A 17,853-nucleotide genomic window follows, 5' to 3' on the forward strand; every position below is an offset into this window, starting at 1 on the left:
GAAAGCAAGCTGCTGGCAGTGCAGGACAGAGCTCTGTGGGTAGGGGACTGCCTGTGCATAGGGGAGAGGTGTCACTGCACGGCAGGCTTCTGGGAGAAGCGGCAGGAAGGACTGTGGTCCAGGTAAGGTACCTCTGGGTAAGCCCTTCCAGTAGGATTCAGCGGTATTTTTGCTAGGAAGTGCAAAAAAAAAAAATTAAATTAAAGTTTGGTTTTCTTGCCGATTTACAGCTTGTTTTGCCAGTTCTTGAAGACTGCAGGTCAGAATGTTCAGGAACAGTCAGAGCGGAGTGGTTATGTCTGCAATGCCATTGGTAGCTGTGTGGGAGTTCATGCTCCAAAGCTCGGAGCCAGTTGACCCAAGCCTGTTGCTTTCAAACTGTGGGCAGCATGAGTTTGTGCTTCGGCTGCTGCTTTCTGCTCTGAATTCATGTCCCCAGGCAGTTCCCAATTAGAGAGAGTGAAAAACACGATCTCTCACAGCAGTGCTCAGATAAGTGTGCCCAAAGGTGGTGCCTGGGTTTGTGAAGGCTGTTTTGCAGCCATCACTCCCCACCTCTCACCGTCCCCACTGCACACCAAGCAACGTTGCCTGTGAGGCAGGTCAGGTCTGCCAGGTTTTGTTGCAGGATGGCTGCGGGAATTACTCCTTCCCCATTTCTCTATGAGTCCTGCCTTCCTCCCAGTCTGTTTCAAACAGGAGGTTTTAACCAAGCTCCTGGCTTTCATATTAACTGACGAAACACTATCAAATGTGCTTGACACTTCTTTTCCACTCTTCTCTCTCTCCTCTGCTGTTTATTTATTTATAAACATGTCCTCTTCTGCAAGGCGTATTGGAGGGTGAAGGTAAGCTCAGATCAAAGCTTTTCAGAGTTCTCCCTTCCAGCCATTTCTCTTCTTCCCCTCCCCTGCAAGCCTTTTTCCAGTGCCTCCTTTGGAAGGGCTCCTTTGGTGGGCTGAAGTGGTGCATTGGAAGGAGGCAGAATGCAGCAAAGCTGCAAATAAAGGGACAAAAGTATTGCCAAGCACTGCCTAGCTTTTATGGCTTTGCCATGGTTTCCACTTAATGAAGCTCCTTGGCACACAGGATAAGCAGAACACGTCTGAGCCTTTTAGCACTTTCTTCTGTGATTATAAAACATCTATGAGACGTATTTTCAATAACAGCTCATATTCAACAGCAAGGTAAAGGGCTACATTGGCATAGAAGTTCATTCTACCAAATGCTGTTCAGAAATGTTGGTGTTGTACTCAAAGCTGGTAGGCCCCAGAGCAGTTTGGCAAATCTGATCTTAATCTCAGCGCTGAGCTCTTTGAAAAGTCAGGGGTCAGTTGTGACTTTAAAGGGCTTGAAAACTTGAAATGCTTTTGGGAATATGACCATATGCCAGTGGTTTTTGGAAATAACAAAACATTTAGTCTTTGTATCAGTAGTTCATTCAACTAGTAGTTGATTGCTTAGGAATGTACTTAATGAAAAGAAGACTGTAGCTGTATTAAGTATCTGAGACATTAGAGGCTTCCTTGCTTTCCTTGGGGGACTCTTCATGAGACTAGCACTTGAAGGTGGTAAAAAAGTTCTTCAAGTTTGAACACTTATTTCTCCTCTCTTTTTTGACTCAGTTCTCCTTTCTGGACCCCCACACATCACGCTAAATAATTCCTCTCTTCCCTTGGTGCTTTCAGCTTGCAAAGAGGTATAGCTTGTCAACATATCCCTTTTAAGTCCTCTCTTAGTCAAGTTATACATATTTAATGTTTTAAGCTTCCCTTAGATGCTGATCCCTTTCCAGTCTTTGATGGATTTTGTTGTTGCTTGCCTCTGAATTCCCTCCAATTTCCCCATATCACTCCGGTAACAAGGTAACCTGGGATTGACTGTACCGTCCAGGTGCGCTCCGTACTCATCCGAAGTTGGTTTTGGATGGAATTAAAAAAGAGAAGCAGCAGAATCTCTCAAAGGGAATCTGCTTCGTGGCTTCCTCTCTCAAGGCATTATTTCACGATGGTATTTCAGCACTGGCTTCAGATATGGAAATGAGAACGTGTGCCTTGCTCAGAAGCTGTTTTCTGCTTTCATGTGGAAGAGAGATAGAAAAGGGGAAGAAGGGTTAAGCTCCTCAAAGACTGTGTCTACATTAGGCTTTTTTCTTTCTGTTTCCTACTGTTGCTCGCATGGGCTTAGTCTACAGTGGCCCTGATGACAGTGCTGGAGCAGTCAGGGGAGCCAGTGTTTCTCTGCACATGGTCTGTGCAATCTCTACAAGCCCCGACTCCACCAGTTGTGCAGCAGCAGTGGGAGCTTTGGATGGAAAGAGTCAGGTGTAAATAATAGCTGGAGTGTTGGCATATCAAGGAGATGTCCCTCTTGGGGATGCAACAGCAGGAGGGATAAGGCAGGATAGGCCCACCATTGCCCTCATTGCCGTAAGCCATCCTTGTCATTCAGCTGCTGAGGGCACTGCTTGGAAGGGTGGATGATAATTTGGGTGAGTCACCTCAGGTATTCAGAGCCTCAGAGAAGATGGGAAAGTTTGGTCTTATTTTCCCTAATATTGCTCCCATTCCCACTGTGCTTTGCTTCTAAAAAGAATTTCAGTATTCTCCTTTCCTTTTTGGAGGAGGAACAGTATGAGATGGAAAAGATACTAAGGTCCTCAAAACAGCACGATATTGAATGCCAGGTAGTGTACTCCTCAGGTGTTGGGAGGTACTGTTTCATATCATACAGAGCATGGAGTCACTTCCCACTTTCCTGTAACACTTAAATCTGATACAGTCACAGCCCTAGACCAATTAAGGGTTAATCTATGAAATTCTCAGCAACAAATTATCTCAAAATGAGGATGTTAATGAGTTTAAAAACAAAAGAAAAAGGGGGCAAGGGTTTAAGAAATGCCTGGGGATACAAGAGGGAGAGTACAAAATTACAAGGTGGAATGCAAACTGTCATTCAGACAGGAGGCCAACTCATATTTGCTTAAGTCTAGATTAATGGGCTTTTATGGCTGGAAAGGATCATGAGATTTAGATGGCGATTTACACCGCCCTTTTAGGAGGTGTTCCAGCTTTGTTTGAAATGTCTGTCACTAATTACAGGAGGATGAGCTCTGGACCACGCATCTGGGTGCTCAGATCCTGCAATCCCCATTCACTGCTGCTGCTGTTCCCAGTTCCTTCCCCAGATGTTCAGGTCTAGGAAACCCTTGCTCTATGATTCTATTTCTTTCTGCTTTCCCCTCTTTCAGAGCTGGCCTTTTCTGTGCTAATCTGTGGCATCATCTCATTCTCCAGTAGCTGTGCCGGCTGCCTTGATGTTTCTCGCCAGCTTTTGCCTCTCCCTGTTTTTTCTCTCCCCCCTCTTGCAATGTAGCATTGCCTTTCTCCATCTGCCCGATTGTCTCTCTGCTTTTTATCTGGGTGCTGAAGCTCCAGGTGCTGTCATTCTCTGCGACAGCACAGAACGTTTCGCATTGCCTCTGCGGCTGGATAATTACCAGATACTGAGTCACGTGGACTACCCAGCCAAACCTTCCCTCCCCTCCTGTCAGAGAGGAGATCACATCTCGGAAATACATTTCCTTTTTTATTATTATTATTATTTTTAAGAAGAAAACCAAGGGAAAGTTTGGAAGTTGCTCTTCTGGAACGACCTAGTGGTGAGCACATGAACGTTATCAACAAGGCAGTGGCAGGTCAGGTAGAAGGAATAGGCCATCCCCAATACTGAATTTTGTGAAGGAAGGTAAAGGGGATGATAGTCTGTAGGGGCAACTTGTTAGTCACTCCCAGGCCCATTCTTGGTGTATTCCTGAGGCAGAAAAAGATTATAATAGTACGGAGACTCTTGAGTTGATGTTTAGTTTCAGGTCCTTCTACAAATTCAGTGTAAAAGCCAATATCCAGTTCCCAGAAGAGACTAATTGTCTTTCGGTGAGCTTCAGTTCCTAAGCGACTGCAGGTGCTTTTTAAATGCCAGCTCATGTCCTGCTGATGGTAAAAGCACAGCATCCTTGGTGTAAGTGCAGTGAAACCCAAAGACAAATCCTCTGGCAACGTTCCCCATTGCCATCCCGCATCATCTCTGTTATTCCCTGGTTTCCCCTTTTGAAAGTGCAGAGCCCCCAGTGATGCTATGAGAGTCTGCACAGAAGCCAAGTGAGGCATACACTCATGGCTAGATGAGGCTGTGTGATCAGTAGCTGATTAGTGTCACCTAATCATGCTTCATCATGATCGGAATCAGGTTTCTGGCTGAACTGAAAAGGGACACCAACAAGTCCCAAAAGGGAAAAGGAGGGAGCTCATGGGCTTTCCTCAGCAGTCTCATCCTCCCATCTGATGCCGGTGCAAGACTCTGATGGAAGCTCTAGGAGCTTTATTTGGAAATTTGAAATGTACGGGTCTGGCTAGGATGGAGTTAACTTTCTTCATAGCAGCTCGTACTGATATCATTAAAAGGTACCTCTGCTTGAATGGATGTGGACTAGAGCTGTTTATGCAGGTATACTGATCCCCAGAAGATGGGAAGAGTTATAAATCAAGCCAGTATAAGTTCTCTTGTTCTGGTATAGTTACATCAACCCCAGGAGAGTACTGGCATAACAATTACTGTAATTTTGGGTTTGATATTTTTTTTCTATACAGAAAACAGAAACCTATGCTCTTAAGAAGTCATCCTAACATAAAGAAAACCCATGGGAAACCAGCTGTGTGTCTGCTAGTGAGAGCCCATGCAGCTCTCATTTTTAGGCTGGAATATTTTTGGCGAATTCCCTTGGATTTCATTTTCTGTCCGTATCGAATGGAGAGATGAGGATGCTCACAGCACATGAGCAGTTCTGCACTGATAGTCATATTCGCTGGTTGCAATCCTTTTTGCTTTCATTAAAAACAGTTGATGTTAGAGAGAGCGAGATAGGAACGTTTCTGTACAAGGCACTAGGGAGACCTCATCTAGAAAGTTGGGTATGAATTCTGGTCACGGCAGAGGAGTTCAGACTGAAGCAGGTGTGGAGAAGGGCTACTGGGATGTTTAGGGCAATGGAGAGTCTATCATACAAGAAGAAACTAGAAGAGTTTGGCTTGTTGAGCCCAGCAAAATGAAGGCTGAGAGGGAATATGATTGCTCTCAGTGAACACACTGGAAGATAAGCACCCAGGAGAGAGAAAAGTTATTTAAGCTAAAGGATGGTGTTGGCATGAGAGGGAATGGATATAATCCAGCCATGAATAAATCTAGACTTAAAATTAGAAAAAAGAAAAAAAGAGAAAAAAAAAAAAAAGATTTCTAATCAGCAGAGCAGAAGGACTTTGGGCTGCCTGCCATACCAAGCATTGGAGAGGGCACTCACGCAAATTCAGATGGAGAGTGAGCAGCAGTGCAGGGACCAGAATTGTTGCCTGAGTGGTGAGGTACCCCAAGAGCTGCAGAAAGGTGTGCTGACCAAGGTCACGGCACAATATAGCCAAAACACAACACAGGCCAAACAGATGATGGCATATTCAGTTGTTGTGCACAGCTTAGGGTGCCCTTGCCCGGGAGTAGGCGTGCAAAGCTCATGTCCATGCTGAGGCCAGATCCACATTAAGCCATGACATCCTGAGGCAAAGGGAGGCCATGTTCCTCAGCAGGCCCTGTAGGTCAGAGCCCAAGTTGACATGTGTGGCAGGCTGCACACCTGAACTGCTGCTCAGGGGCTGGCTGGTAAAGGGATGACCAAAGGGTTAATGGAGAAACAGTGATTAATGAGGAGTAGAGAAGTGGCGATTTGGAGAACTGTTGCTGGAATGTGTTTTGGGGAAAGAGGGCAGAAAATGCAATCCAAAACCACATTGTGTATTTTTCCCCCAAGTGAGGGAAGAACATGAGCCAGCAGTGTGCCCAGCTGTCTTGGAAGAGCAGTGGCATCCCAGCATGAAATGGAGTGGCCAGAAGGACAAGGGTAGGGATTGTCCCTTTTTCTTTGGCACCGGTGAAGCTGCACCTCCACCACTGCATTCAATTTTTGGCCCCTCACTACCAGAACAATATTGCTGCTAGAAGGCTTTCAGAGAAGAGCAAAGAAGCTATTGAAGGGGCTAGAACTGGAGACATATGAGGAGTAGCTGAGGGAACTGGGGCTGTTCAGTCTGGAGAGGAGGAGGCTCATAGAAGACCTCCTTGCCCTTTGCAACTACGCAATGAGAGGTTGTGGTGAGATGGCTGTTGGTATCTTTTCTCAAGTGACAAGTGGTAGTCTGCAAGGAAAAGGCCGCAAGTTTTGCTAGAGGAGGTTTAGATTAGGTATCAGGAAAAATTTTTCATGGAGAAGGTGGTCTGGCATTGGATGGGGCTGAGCAGGGAGGTGGTAGCATTCCTTCCTTTCCTGGAAATTTTCAAGAGATACGTGGACATGGCACCAAAGGACATGGTTTAATGGCAGACTAGGTAGTTTTAGGTGAATGCTTGGACTTGATCTTAAGGGTCTTTTCTAACCTAGGTGATTCTAGGTTGGAAATTACCACATACAGAATTAACCCAAGGTCAGGGGGACCCCATACATAATTGGTAATGCTGTAAAAACCCTGACAGGTTAAAATAATCATTTAAACATCTTCATCAGATCTTACAGAGATTCTTTCTTGCCTCATCATCACTGTGGGTTCTCAGTACCACCCATCCTCCTAAACACAGCATTGAACTTAACCTAGAGAGACCTCCATGAAGGCAATAAAAAGCCCTGCTCCATCTCCGTAGCCTAGGGCCATAGTTATTGAACAGCATTCTTCAGGGTAGGACAGGAAAAGCTTTAGTGAGCCCTGTCTCTTATGCCTCATCCTCCTCACCCCAGATAGCATCATCAGTGCAGCCCCTAGTCCCCAGAATCTACCTCAGCCCTGGGCACAGGCCACCACAGAATGCTATCAGCGTCCCATGGCTGTGATGTTGTTCCAGGCCCTTGCCAAACAACTGCTCGGTTCTAGATATGGACCTCCAAACAGAGGGCTTTTAGCTGACGAGTATTAGTGTTTCTCCTAGCAGTGCTGCAATGTGGAGCTGGTCCTGGCTGTGCAAATAAATGTCTGCAGTCAGGAGCAACAGAGCACATCTCCTTTGGAGAAAATGAGCCAGGTAAGATTTTCTTTGCGTCATGTATTTAGTTTTTCCTGTAGTACATTAGAGGTGACAGATCTGGCTGAAGATCCCAAAGTACTTTCCTGTGGTGAAGGCATTATCCTTCCCTTTTCTACTGTGAAATTGCCCAAGACCATTTTCAGTATTTTGGAAATGGTGACTGAGATGTGTGTGAGGATGTCCAGGTGCCTTTCTCCAGTTCCAGTTTCCAGTTGTCCACCCTTGGATGGCTCTTACACAATTGTTAGGCATTGAGTGAGGAATGGAAAGATATCAGTAGCAGCTAGAAATGGCGCAGTAGCTAAAAATCATGAAGGAGCCAAATTATATTGTATTGCTTGTTCTATTTTGTTTTATTTTTAGTTAAGATTTTTGGCTTTTTTTTTTTTTGCTTTTTTGTTTGTTTGTTTGTTTGGTTTTTTTTTGGCTTTTTTTAATGAGATAGTAAAGAGGCTAAAGAGGCACAGCAGCAAGTTTTCTTTTCCCTCTGTGTGTATGGATTGAACTGATGCTAAAATCAATAGTTCCTAAGTCCCTGTAGTGATTGTCCAAGACGTGACCATCACCACTTGCCGTCCCTCTCAGTAGCTACATCAGCAGATGTCAAGAAATTAAACCCGAAACCACAAGGAAAAGCTGAATGGATGGATCACAAATAGTTTATTAGCACTCACTAGCACTGATGGTAATGCTTTCAATAAGCCTAATGAAAAGTATTTGACTATCTCAGTGAACTTGTTTATTGATTATTAGTGAACGATAAGAGCCATTTGATATCTTGCAGATGCCTTGCTCCCATTGCCTTGCAGTTAAAATGTCAGTTAACATGCCATTTAATATTCTATTAGTATTGAATTAGCACTTATTACACTGTGAAAATCATCACCATAAATCCTTATTAAAGCATGATCCATAAGGTTGGGTGGCATCTCTGGCAGAGTAGGAGGGTGCGTGTGTGCAGACAGAGATGCTGGGAAACCTGAATGTATGTTTGGAGCATGCCTGGGCTTCGAGTTTCCACACTCGTACATTGATTTTCCGTGGCAGTTTCAGAGGCGCAGGTATGCCCAGATGAGTAGTTCAGATCGCTCGTCCAGTTTTCCTCCTTACCTTGCCTTTCCCTCTCCCTCTCCCATTATTTTGGTTGTACCATTGGCCTAGGAATAACCCTGTGCAAAAGGAGCATGCAACAGGTTATGACACAGTTTTTGTTTTCTGTAGTGCTTCTCCTCCTCCTGTCAGCCATTGAGGGCCCCTGGGTGAGAGTTTTGAAGGGGCATCCTTGCACGTCATCAAAGAGCATGGCACAGAAATGCCCTACCTGCCTCCAGGCAGAGCAGGGTGGTACATATAGTACAAGTCCAAAAAGCAGCACCATGGTTGGTGCTGTGCTGGGTCAGTTGTATTCTGCTCATACAGATAGGTGTGCTGTAGGTTTGGAAGTGACTAAGAAACTTCAATGCCCACTGAGTTCAGCTGCAGCTGTTAATCTGCTTAGTTTCTCAACGCCATCCCCCTTGGGATTTTCACAAGTCCAAAATGTGCACAGGGGAGCTTAGAATACCATTCAAAAAGATTGAACCCTGGGCTGGAGTCTTTTGGGCTGCTCTCTAAAGCAAATGTTTGTCAAATCAGGCCTGCTTCCAGCCTGGCTGGCACCTTGGTGAGCCTCTCAGCTACTCTCACACAGCCTGGCTTTCCTCCTACTCCCAGGTAACCCAGAACAACCCAGAGAGCATCCACAGAGCAAGGGAGTGGGAAGTGCTGGCCGTATGGTGGGGTCACATCACACAGGATGCAGCTGTGGCATGGCCTGAATGAAATGCATTCAAGCAGAGGAACTTGGAAAATGTCTGACCCGTGCTAAGAAGCTATGTGAAAGCCTACTAGCCTGCTGTCAAATATTTGTCTTATCTTGTAGTGATAATCTTTATCCTCTCTTTTCTCTCTCAAAGGCAACACATGCCTGAATAGTGTTGAATGCCTGAATAGGGGAGAGGTGCTAGATTATTTGGATGCCAGGAGGCTGTGAGCAGAGCTCTGAGCAATGGAGGAGCGAAAGCTCTGGAGACTGAGCTGCTCCTACAGGCTGCTGATGGACAGAGCCTCTCAGCCTGTGTGAGCCTGGCTCTGATGGGTAGAGCTGCCAGGAGAGAGAGGAGTTGAGTCTCCATGTCTTCTTCAGCTGCGAGCTGAACACCACAGCTTCTTCCCCTTGTGCTGCTGAAACTGAGGGCTGAAGAAGCTGTGTGCTGAGCTGACAAAACTGAAGCCCTGAGTCTTTGCCCTCTAGACTGGCAGAAGGCTGGGAATGCAACTCCTCTTGTGTGCTTCTGAAGGTGAGCGGGGAGCATGTGAAGGACTCTGACCTTTCCTACTGGCAGTAAGAAGGGATCTGGTGACTGGGATCTCTTGTGGCCTTCCAAAGTAATTTGTTGTGCATGTGTAGGCCATAGACAACAGGAAGTGAGACCAGGAGCTGTGGCCACCCCAAATCCCAAATGTCCATGAAACCCTTCAAAAAATCCTTGTGAAAGAATCGGGCTGTGGGCCACAGTGATGAGGAGCTGCTATACTAGTAGGATTGTACTAAATAGTACCTGAGCAGTGTAGGAAAGGGAAGGGACAAAACGGAGACATTTGTTAATCTCTCTCTCACCTTTCTCACCATCTTCAGGTGTTATGTAGAAGACAGAAGCTCCAAGGTGGCCTGGTTAAACCGTTCTGGCATCATTTTTGCTGGAGAAGACAAGTGGTCCCTGGACCCTCGAGTAGAGCTTGAGAAGAGAAACCCCCTGGAGTACAGCCTGCGGATCCAGAAAGTGGATGTCTATGATGAGGGGTCCTATACGTGTTCAGTGCAGACACAGCATCACCCCAAGACTTCCCAGGTTTACTTGATTGTGCAAGGTAAGCAACATGCCTGAGAAGAGAGCACAGAGAGAAAAACGTGGCGGGTGGAAGGATCTGTGTCCTTCTTAGGGAAACCACAGAGCCAGGAGACTGTAGACCTTGCAAGGGCAGCCAGGAGTGAGTAATTTCTTTAGTTTACAACAGGAGCCAGCAGGACTGCCCCTTCCTCTGTGACATGGCGTGGCTTTGCTCTGACATCAATCTGTCCTTTCCAAAGCAGTGACAGAGCAGGGAACATCAGTGATGCCAAGGCATATTCTAGATAAACGTGGCTCTTGGCTCTGGTCATTCTGGCTCTGAGGGGAAAACACTTGTTTATGATGCCATTTGTTGGGATGAGGTGCTTGCCTTGTGTCTTCCCAGATAGCCCCCTTGTTTCTTCATTGTCTCTTTCCTCAGATTTTCTTTCTTTTTTCTTACATCAGCAAGAGTGTTGTGCTTTTTGGCCTTCTGTTGTCAGCCTCTTGCAAGGCTGGGGAATTAATTTTCCTGGATGTTTTTCTGTGCAGGGTCACTGGTTTGCAGGGTGCACTGTCTCTAGGCATGTGTGAAACCTGGTACCTGTGGTAGCAGCCGCCTACCTTATGTTATGCACTCCATTTTTAGCTGCCCTCCTCCTGCGTACGTTACAAGGAACTGGAAACTTGGCAATCTGAAGCAGCATTGCCCTGTCTGCCTGCCTGCATGCTTGGTATAATAGAGAGTAAACACATCAAGGAGGTCACCAATTACTGGTAAGGGCACTATGGAGTTTGCTTGTTCCATCCTGCCTAGACCAGAATAGCAAACAAAACAGTTGACTCTTTTTTTTTTTTTTTTAATCTTCCCACAATTCTATCTGCCTATTTATCTAAAATATTTATAGATTAGCTTAAATAGATAGATATGTATGGCTGTGTTTAATACGTACTGCAGAAACGTTCAGCTTCTTTGTTATCAGTCAGATAGGAATTTGTTGTCTCTTCGGATTTATCTAGCAAACAAAAATGCTCCAAATTTTATTTCTCACAGCTAATATTTGGATCATGTTGTGTAGAAATAGATGTACAAATGGACTCTCCTCTTGCTGCTATTACTTGGCCAGCTCAGGGCTAACTAGCATGCTGAGTGTTCATCAGCAAGACAAAGTTGGGCTGTGTGGTCAGGGGTCATGTCTTACATGTGAGTGCAGTAAAAATGAAGTTCCCAATTTGTCTCGTGCAAAATCCCCTTTCAGCAGCATGAGGAGTCATGGGCACCAACATACAGAGCAGGTCTCCTGGACTGTTCGAGAGTTTGAGGGGATGCACCCAGCATGAAATGCACTCACAGAGCCCTGGAGGTGTACCCAGCATTGCTGCTTGCTGCAATCATGCAGGTAGTTTACTTCTGGTAAAGTCTGACTGCACGCAGTTTTCATTTACCTGTCAAGAAAAAAATTGGTATGAATGAATTTTAGAGCCACGCACATGTATTATTAATTTTATTTGTGCCTATTAGATACAAGCATAACCAGCAGAATTGAGTTCTCCAGCTGAGCTTTCAATTAAATGTGTGGGTGTCCAGCTCTGAGCTACTGCCACCTTTCTGAGGATGAGAGAATTCAGGTACTGGCACACTCAAACATGCCTCAAAGGAGTGTCTGTGGGTAATCTTTGCTTAACACGTTCCATGAATTTACTAAAAGACCCACTGCAATATCATGCTTACTTCTTAAGCCTCAGGTCCCAGAATTCTGTAATTAGATGAAACTCACAGCTTCAATTTTCTAAAAGTAAATATGATTTGTTATGATTGTTGAAAGAAAAAAAAAAAAAAAGAGAAATATAAATACAAATTCCTTTACAATGTGGAGGAATTAGGCTTATTTTAAACCATATTTTTATTAGTTTAAAACTAATGAATAATTCATTTTAAATAATCTTAACTAATAAAACTAATTTATTAGAAACTGATATACACGGCAAAATATCCCTTTTCTCTCACTGTATCATTTTCTCATATTGATTATTATTATTATTCCCAGATGTGCAGTTTGCCTGCCTGAAAAATAGTCTGTCACTAGTGCAAATGAGAGGAGTTTGGATATTGAGTTGTGTGCTAAGCTTTTTAGGTTTCTTATTTAATATAATTTATTTCTTTCTCATGCTTCTGTGTTATAAAATTAAAAACATGCACTAGAGAAAGCAGTGGGCATCCCAAACTTAAAAGTAAATAAATAGGACACAGCTCCTGAAAAATTAAATACCAGGGTTATTAGTTAATTGGTGTGCTGGTCTGGCAGGAGGATGCCTGGACTGACCATCAAAAGTTCCTTTTGAGCAATCAGGCTAGTGTTGCCCACACTTGCCACCAGACATCCTGCAGTGACTGCTGACGGACATCAGCTGTGCTCATGCCCTTTCTCTTGCTCAATCCCAGGTCTCTGCTCCCCTGCATTGGGTTCCAGAGGCAGGGCCTTAATCTCTCATTTTTATGCAACCTCATCTAGATAGTCACTGTGAAAGCCCAGCCCCCTCACCCCAAGAAACAGATAAGCTAGCTATATCAGAAACTAACAAGTAGGTAGGTACAGGATAGGTGCATTATAAATAAGGAAGGCCACTTCCATAACTACAGTGCCAGCTGAAAGAGATGGGTTTTGATGTTTCCTAAGAATTGGCTGCATTTAGATCATCACAGCTTAATGGAGTTGCATTTCCACTCTTCAGAAAATCATAGAATCATAGAATATAAGATTATCTAGCATTTTTATTATTCTTTCCCCTTTTTCAAACTCTAAGACTGCTCTACTTGGAGATGTAGACATCCACTGCTCAAAGACTGCTGAGTATAACCATTGACTGGCTCTTCTGTCTTTCTGACTCAGATAGCCAGCACTGTTGCCAAAGTGGGGTGAGCTGGAGGCAGCTGTCTCTGCTCAGCTCAGTCACAAACAGGTGCTGGTACTGTGTCCTTCACATTGAGGTGAAGACATGAAAAGGGAGCTACTGTTAGTGTAGTGGCAATTAGAGACTTTCATTTGCTACTCTGCATATTCTTTTTGCCTCTCATCAGACATGCAAAGATCTGGAAGGACTCACAAGAGGCAGCATAGTCCCTTCCTATGCATTAGAGACAAGATCAGGTTGGTTGCTTCCAACATGTATTTTTTGAAAAGACCCCATGTATGGCCATTATCTCATGTTTGTTGTGCTTGGAAAGCTTTTAGTAAGATATGATCCGAACTGGTTTTGTTACCAAATATTTATGATCCTTCCCCAACAGATGGTAATTTATCCTCCTCTTACTCAAAACTACCTTTCACCTGTCCATTAAACCCTATGTCTTAGACCTCTGCAGTCAAGCCTAACTGGCTGATTTCTCACAAGTTGTATTTTCCATCCCTTACATTGTGCTTTTTTCACTACTGTATAATTTGGCAACACTTTTCCTTAAATATATTGTCCAGAACCTAAGCAGAAGTTCTAGGTTAGGACTCATCTGTGCAGGTGAAAGGCAAATAAGTGACTGTAATATTTTGCATATCATGCTTCACTTAACTGACCTTAGAATGAGATTAAATTCACCTTTTATTTATAAGAAGACCTCGTCTCTTATTAATTCCTGCAGCTCTCAGGTAGTGGCTTGCTGCATGTTGTGACTTGACGCACATTGACCGCTTCTACAGCTGAGCATTAATTGTGATTTCCCCCTTCCTGAGCACAGCACTTGTGCTTGCTGCTGTTGCTTTCCATCCAGTTGGTTTCTCCATGGAGATGGTCTCCATGGAGAAGGTACTTGTAGTGGCCCTCAATTTGGTGTCCTCATTGAAAGTCAGGTGCCTTCTTTCTTCTGCATCCCAAAGGTGATAAGTGAAGCATTAAAAAGATCAGGGCACAAAGAGGTCCGTGGTAACAACTCACAAAACCTCCCTTCCCTCAGATAGCTGTCTGTTGATCACAGCTCTTTGAAGCATCCTGATGGTGATTTAACATCTGCCATATTTTCTTAGCTTGTTCAGGAGGCTGTCAGGACTGCTCAAGTCAAGATATATCACACACTGCTCCCTCTTTATCCACTATGCCAGTTATCCTATAAAAAAAGGGGTGACAAGATATATGTTTGCCAAAAGTGCATTGGTTATTTTTTCCTTTACTGTATTATTATCCTCTAGGTGTTTATAAAGGGAATGTTTAATTGTTTGTTCCAGTACACTCAGTAACTTGTTCTAGAAGAGTGAGTCATAAAGGGAACCTGGTGGCTGCCCCTCTCTAAGCTCTGTCTTGGGCTCTTCTAGGGCTGTAGCCTCAGGCCCTTTTCAGACATAAATAAGTGTTAGAGGATAAATCCCTATAGTCCTCACTTATCAGGGTCACAAGCACAAAGACACAGAGATATTAGCAGGCATGGGGCTTAAAACTTTTGCAATAAAGATTTAAAACTGTCCAGCTCAAGCTAAATTACTCTCAGGTAGGAGCAGGCAGATGGTTGCTGGTTTTGCTGTCAAGAGACTTTATACCAAGGCATCACTGTGAATGGAGACGGCCAGGAACTCTTCAGTGGAAGAAAAACATTTGACTGGTTTTGGCTTTGATTAAAATTTAATCAGGAAGGTTTTAGAGGTCTTAGGTTCCGTTTGTGGTCAAAACTGGGAAGAGGAAAAAATACAGATTACCGTAATTTATCTAAAAGCTAATGCTCGTATCTGGAGTATGGAGAACTCGCACTTGTCTTTTTGCTCAGGCTCTGGGACTCTTGCAGCCTCTAACATTTCTTGTGATTCCCAGTTATTGGCAGTTCAAAGGATGTGCGCTCTCCCTTGTTCAGATGTTTATTTTATGACAAAAATTCAAAAGAGCTTTGTCAGTTTGGCAGAACAAAAACAAATTTGGAAGCATCAGCAGCAAGTTCTCATGAAGAGGAATTCCTGTTTACTGCCCAGCCCTAATCACTAACTCGAAATCGATGTGTACCAGCTAAAGGCCAAATCCTCCAGTTTTCTTCTAACTGATCACAGGCATTATTGTGTGGAAAGAACCACACAGGGTGTAGCCTTTTTCCGTTATGCATGGCCTTTGTAGAGCTCCTTGCTTACAAAGACTCAGAGTTGGCCATTCATTGTTTCTAAGTGGTATAAGGATGTAGTTATTGATGCTGAGATTTAACCATTGAAAAATTATTATTAACTCTATATAGTAGATTAGCTGTTCCCCTTCTGTATCCATTCCCCTGAAATTAAAGGACTTAGTGCACGCACCACAGAGCAAAATTCCTTGTCCATGAAGACAGCTGAAGCTAGCCAGGCTTCTTGCGTATAAACACTGCCCTGGCAATGAGTTCCTTGGTAAGATCTAGTTCTGGGGCTTCCTCTGAGGAGGAGGGGGGTTTTCTATCTACGCAGCCTTTTCCCTCACTGCTGGAGATAAGCATAGGGGAAAATTCTGCCTTAGACTTCAGAGTTATGGGAAGTGTTTCTGGACACAACTGGAGCAAGGCACACCAGTGTCTTTTATGGAAACCTGAAGTCAGATATCAGATGGATGTAAATGTTGCTGGACATCTTGGGGCTAAGCCAGTGAGACAGAGATTCATGTGACCACATGTAGCTGTTTCCACTGGAGTGACTCACCTTGGACTCCCTTTATCACTAATAAGGAGAAGCAGGCCCTTCTAGGACACTGACCAGCTCAACCTAAAGGAGCCAGCCAAACTTCATCAGATGAACTGACCCACAGACATGTCAACTTGTCTCCAGCAGCTGCAGAGGGGAACCCAGGGTGGGCAGTCTGTGTGGTGCTGTGCACCTTTTAGCCTTTCTAGACCCCTTACTGTCATTCTTCTCCAGTTTGTTCCCTGACAGATACGGGGTTGGTGGCTCTCGGTGCTTGCAGGTGGTCACTGCAGACCAGAGCTGGTTTCAAGCTCAGCAGAGCTTTGATGGGGGCCCATCTTCCCCTGGCATTTCTGGCCTTCCCACCCCTGTGCTAGAAGCAGAGCAATTTGAAGAGAGCTGAAGCTATTTTTCCTTTGCTAGCCAAACAGTAAGGATGTTGGAGTCAGGTGCTGTTCTCTGAGATACGTTTTCTTTCCTGCTTGTTGGGCGCAGAGCCCAGAATTTGGAGGGATCTTTCTAAGTGCTAGCACTGTAGCATTTTCAATTCCAGGGAGTCTGCAGTAGGTAAGAATGAGCACAGACCACTTTGTCTTTTTCAGGACATAGCTCCAGTGGGAAAACGACAGCGAATTTGGCATGCTGTTGCAAAGAATAATGAGATAACATGGGAGTATGAATTTTCTGGGAGGGAGAAAAAATATCATTTTACTGGAAGCAGTGCAGAAGAAGAAGAAAAAATTGGAGGGAGGAGATAAATTTGGATTACTACAGAGCTGGGAGAGACAGGACTAACGTGCACAGAAGGAAGTGACAGCAGATCAGATTGGTGGGGAAATTAAGCAGAGAGTGCAGAGAATCATCTTGGGGAGCCAAAGCACAGTAGCCCCCCTTCTGTTGTTATTGTGGTCTGTAATTTCCTACCAGCAAAGTAAGTCTAGAATTTCAGGCACACAGTAGTAGTGGTGGCAGCCTTTCTAGGTTTTCTATGCTGGGTTTTTGTTGTTTCTTTCCTCCCCCCCCCCCCCAGTAAATTACAAGAAATTGCACCTGGTGTTTCATAGCTTACCAAGGAACTTCCTGCCACTCCCCATCTAATATGTTTATGGTCTCCCCATAGTGTCCTGATTCCTCTTAACTTCTATTTTCCTATATCTAGGCAGGGCTGGAATGTTACTATGCAGTGTAGGTTTTGGCTCTGTTTTATAGGTTGACTCTCAGCACTTAGTGCATAAATCAGGAAGTTTTTCTGGAAATATTTTGGTGCTTGCTTTGCAGGTGCAGGCAAGAGACAAAAACAGAATACTTCAAAAAATGCTTACTCATTTTGGAGGAAAAAGTATTGCATAAAATGCACTGAATGTTTTCCTGTGGCTGGGAGGAAGGGTCTTGATACGATAATGCCGTTCCGTATATATATAACTCATCTTAGCTTGAGTGGTCTCTTTAGATAAGTATCATCTGACTTTGTGTGATTTTGCCTGTTCAGCTGATTCAAGGTTCAGACCAATGCTGTTACACATTTTCCCTTGATTTTTTTTTTTTCTCAGTCTACCGTCCCATGTCTTAGCTTGGGCTGTTAAGCAGTGGTGTAGAGACAATATTTGCTTTCAGCTCCATAAACAGCAAGAATCTAGTCCCATGTCTGCTAACCCTGGAGAGAGTGCAGATAGCCATTAATCGTATATCCAAGCGTGTTCCTTCTCTCATGGCTGGAACAGCAGTATCTATGGTAGCACAAGATTGTTTTGACCAGTTGCAAGCCTTGAACCTCGGCTCGATTTGCCTGTAACAGAATATAGCCCCTTTGACATCCTAAGTAGTATATTCCTGGTGCTTACTCCCTCCATGATGACCAATGTCTTGTCAAATGTTGAGGAAAAATTTGTTTTGCAGATAAAAAGTGCTGTGAAAGTAACACCTCCTGTTTATTTCCATGGAAATTACAACAGATACAAAGAGCACAGTAACACTATTTGATAGAACATATTCTCAGCTACAAAACCCGTTTTTTTTTTTCAACTCAATCACCACTACTAGCTGTGCATTTTTGACAGTGATGAACAAGAGCCTGAATGCCATGATTCTAAAACTCTGCACCAGAGGAGATGCCCCACTGTCACTGTCACCACTACTGAAAAGCACCACCCACCACCTCACTATGTTCTCATCCACTGTTTGTTCTCCAAAACTATTCAGCAAATGCCAATGAATGTCAATGGGTGCCATTTGTTCCTCACGGAGGAATT

General features: G+C 44.2%; 1 protein-coding gene across 3 annotated transcripts in view; it reads left to right on the top strand.

Moving 5' to 3' along the window:
- The window catches only part of LSAMP (limbic system associated membrane protein), a 977,871-nt gene that overhangs the window by 802,217 nt on the left and 157,801 nt on the right, over window positions 1-17,853 (top strand). For all 3 annotated transcript variants that reach the window (XM_019618792.3, XM_010719331.4, XM_010719339.4), the window contains one exon: window positions 9,797-10,029. In XM_019618792.3, the coding sequence (XP_019474337.1) occupies window positions 9,797-10,029 (233 nt within the window). The remainder of the gene's footprint in view (window positions 1-9,796; window positions 10,030-17,853) is intronic.

This window comes from Meleagris gallopavo, chromosome 1 (assembly GCF_905368555.1).
Source record: "Meleagris gallopavo chromosome 1, MGAL_WU_HG_1.1, whole genome shotgun sequence".
In the NCBI taxonomy this organism is placed as follows: domain Eukaryota; kingdom Metazoa; phylum Chordata; class Aves; order Galliformes; family Phasianidae; genus Meleagris; species Meleagris gallopavo.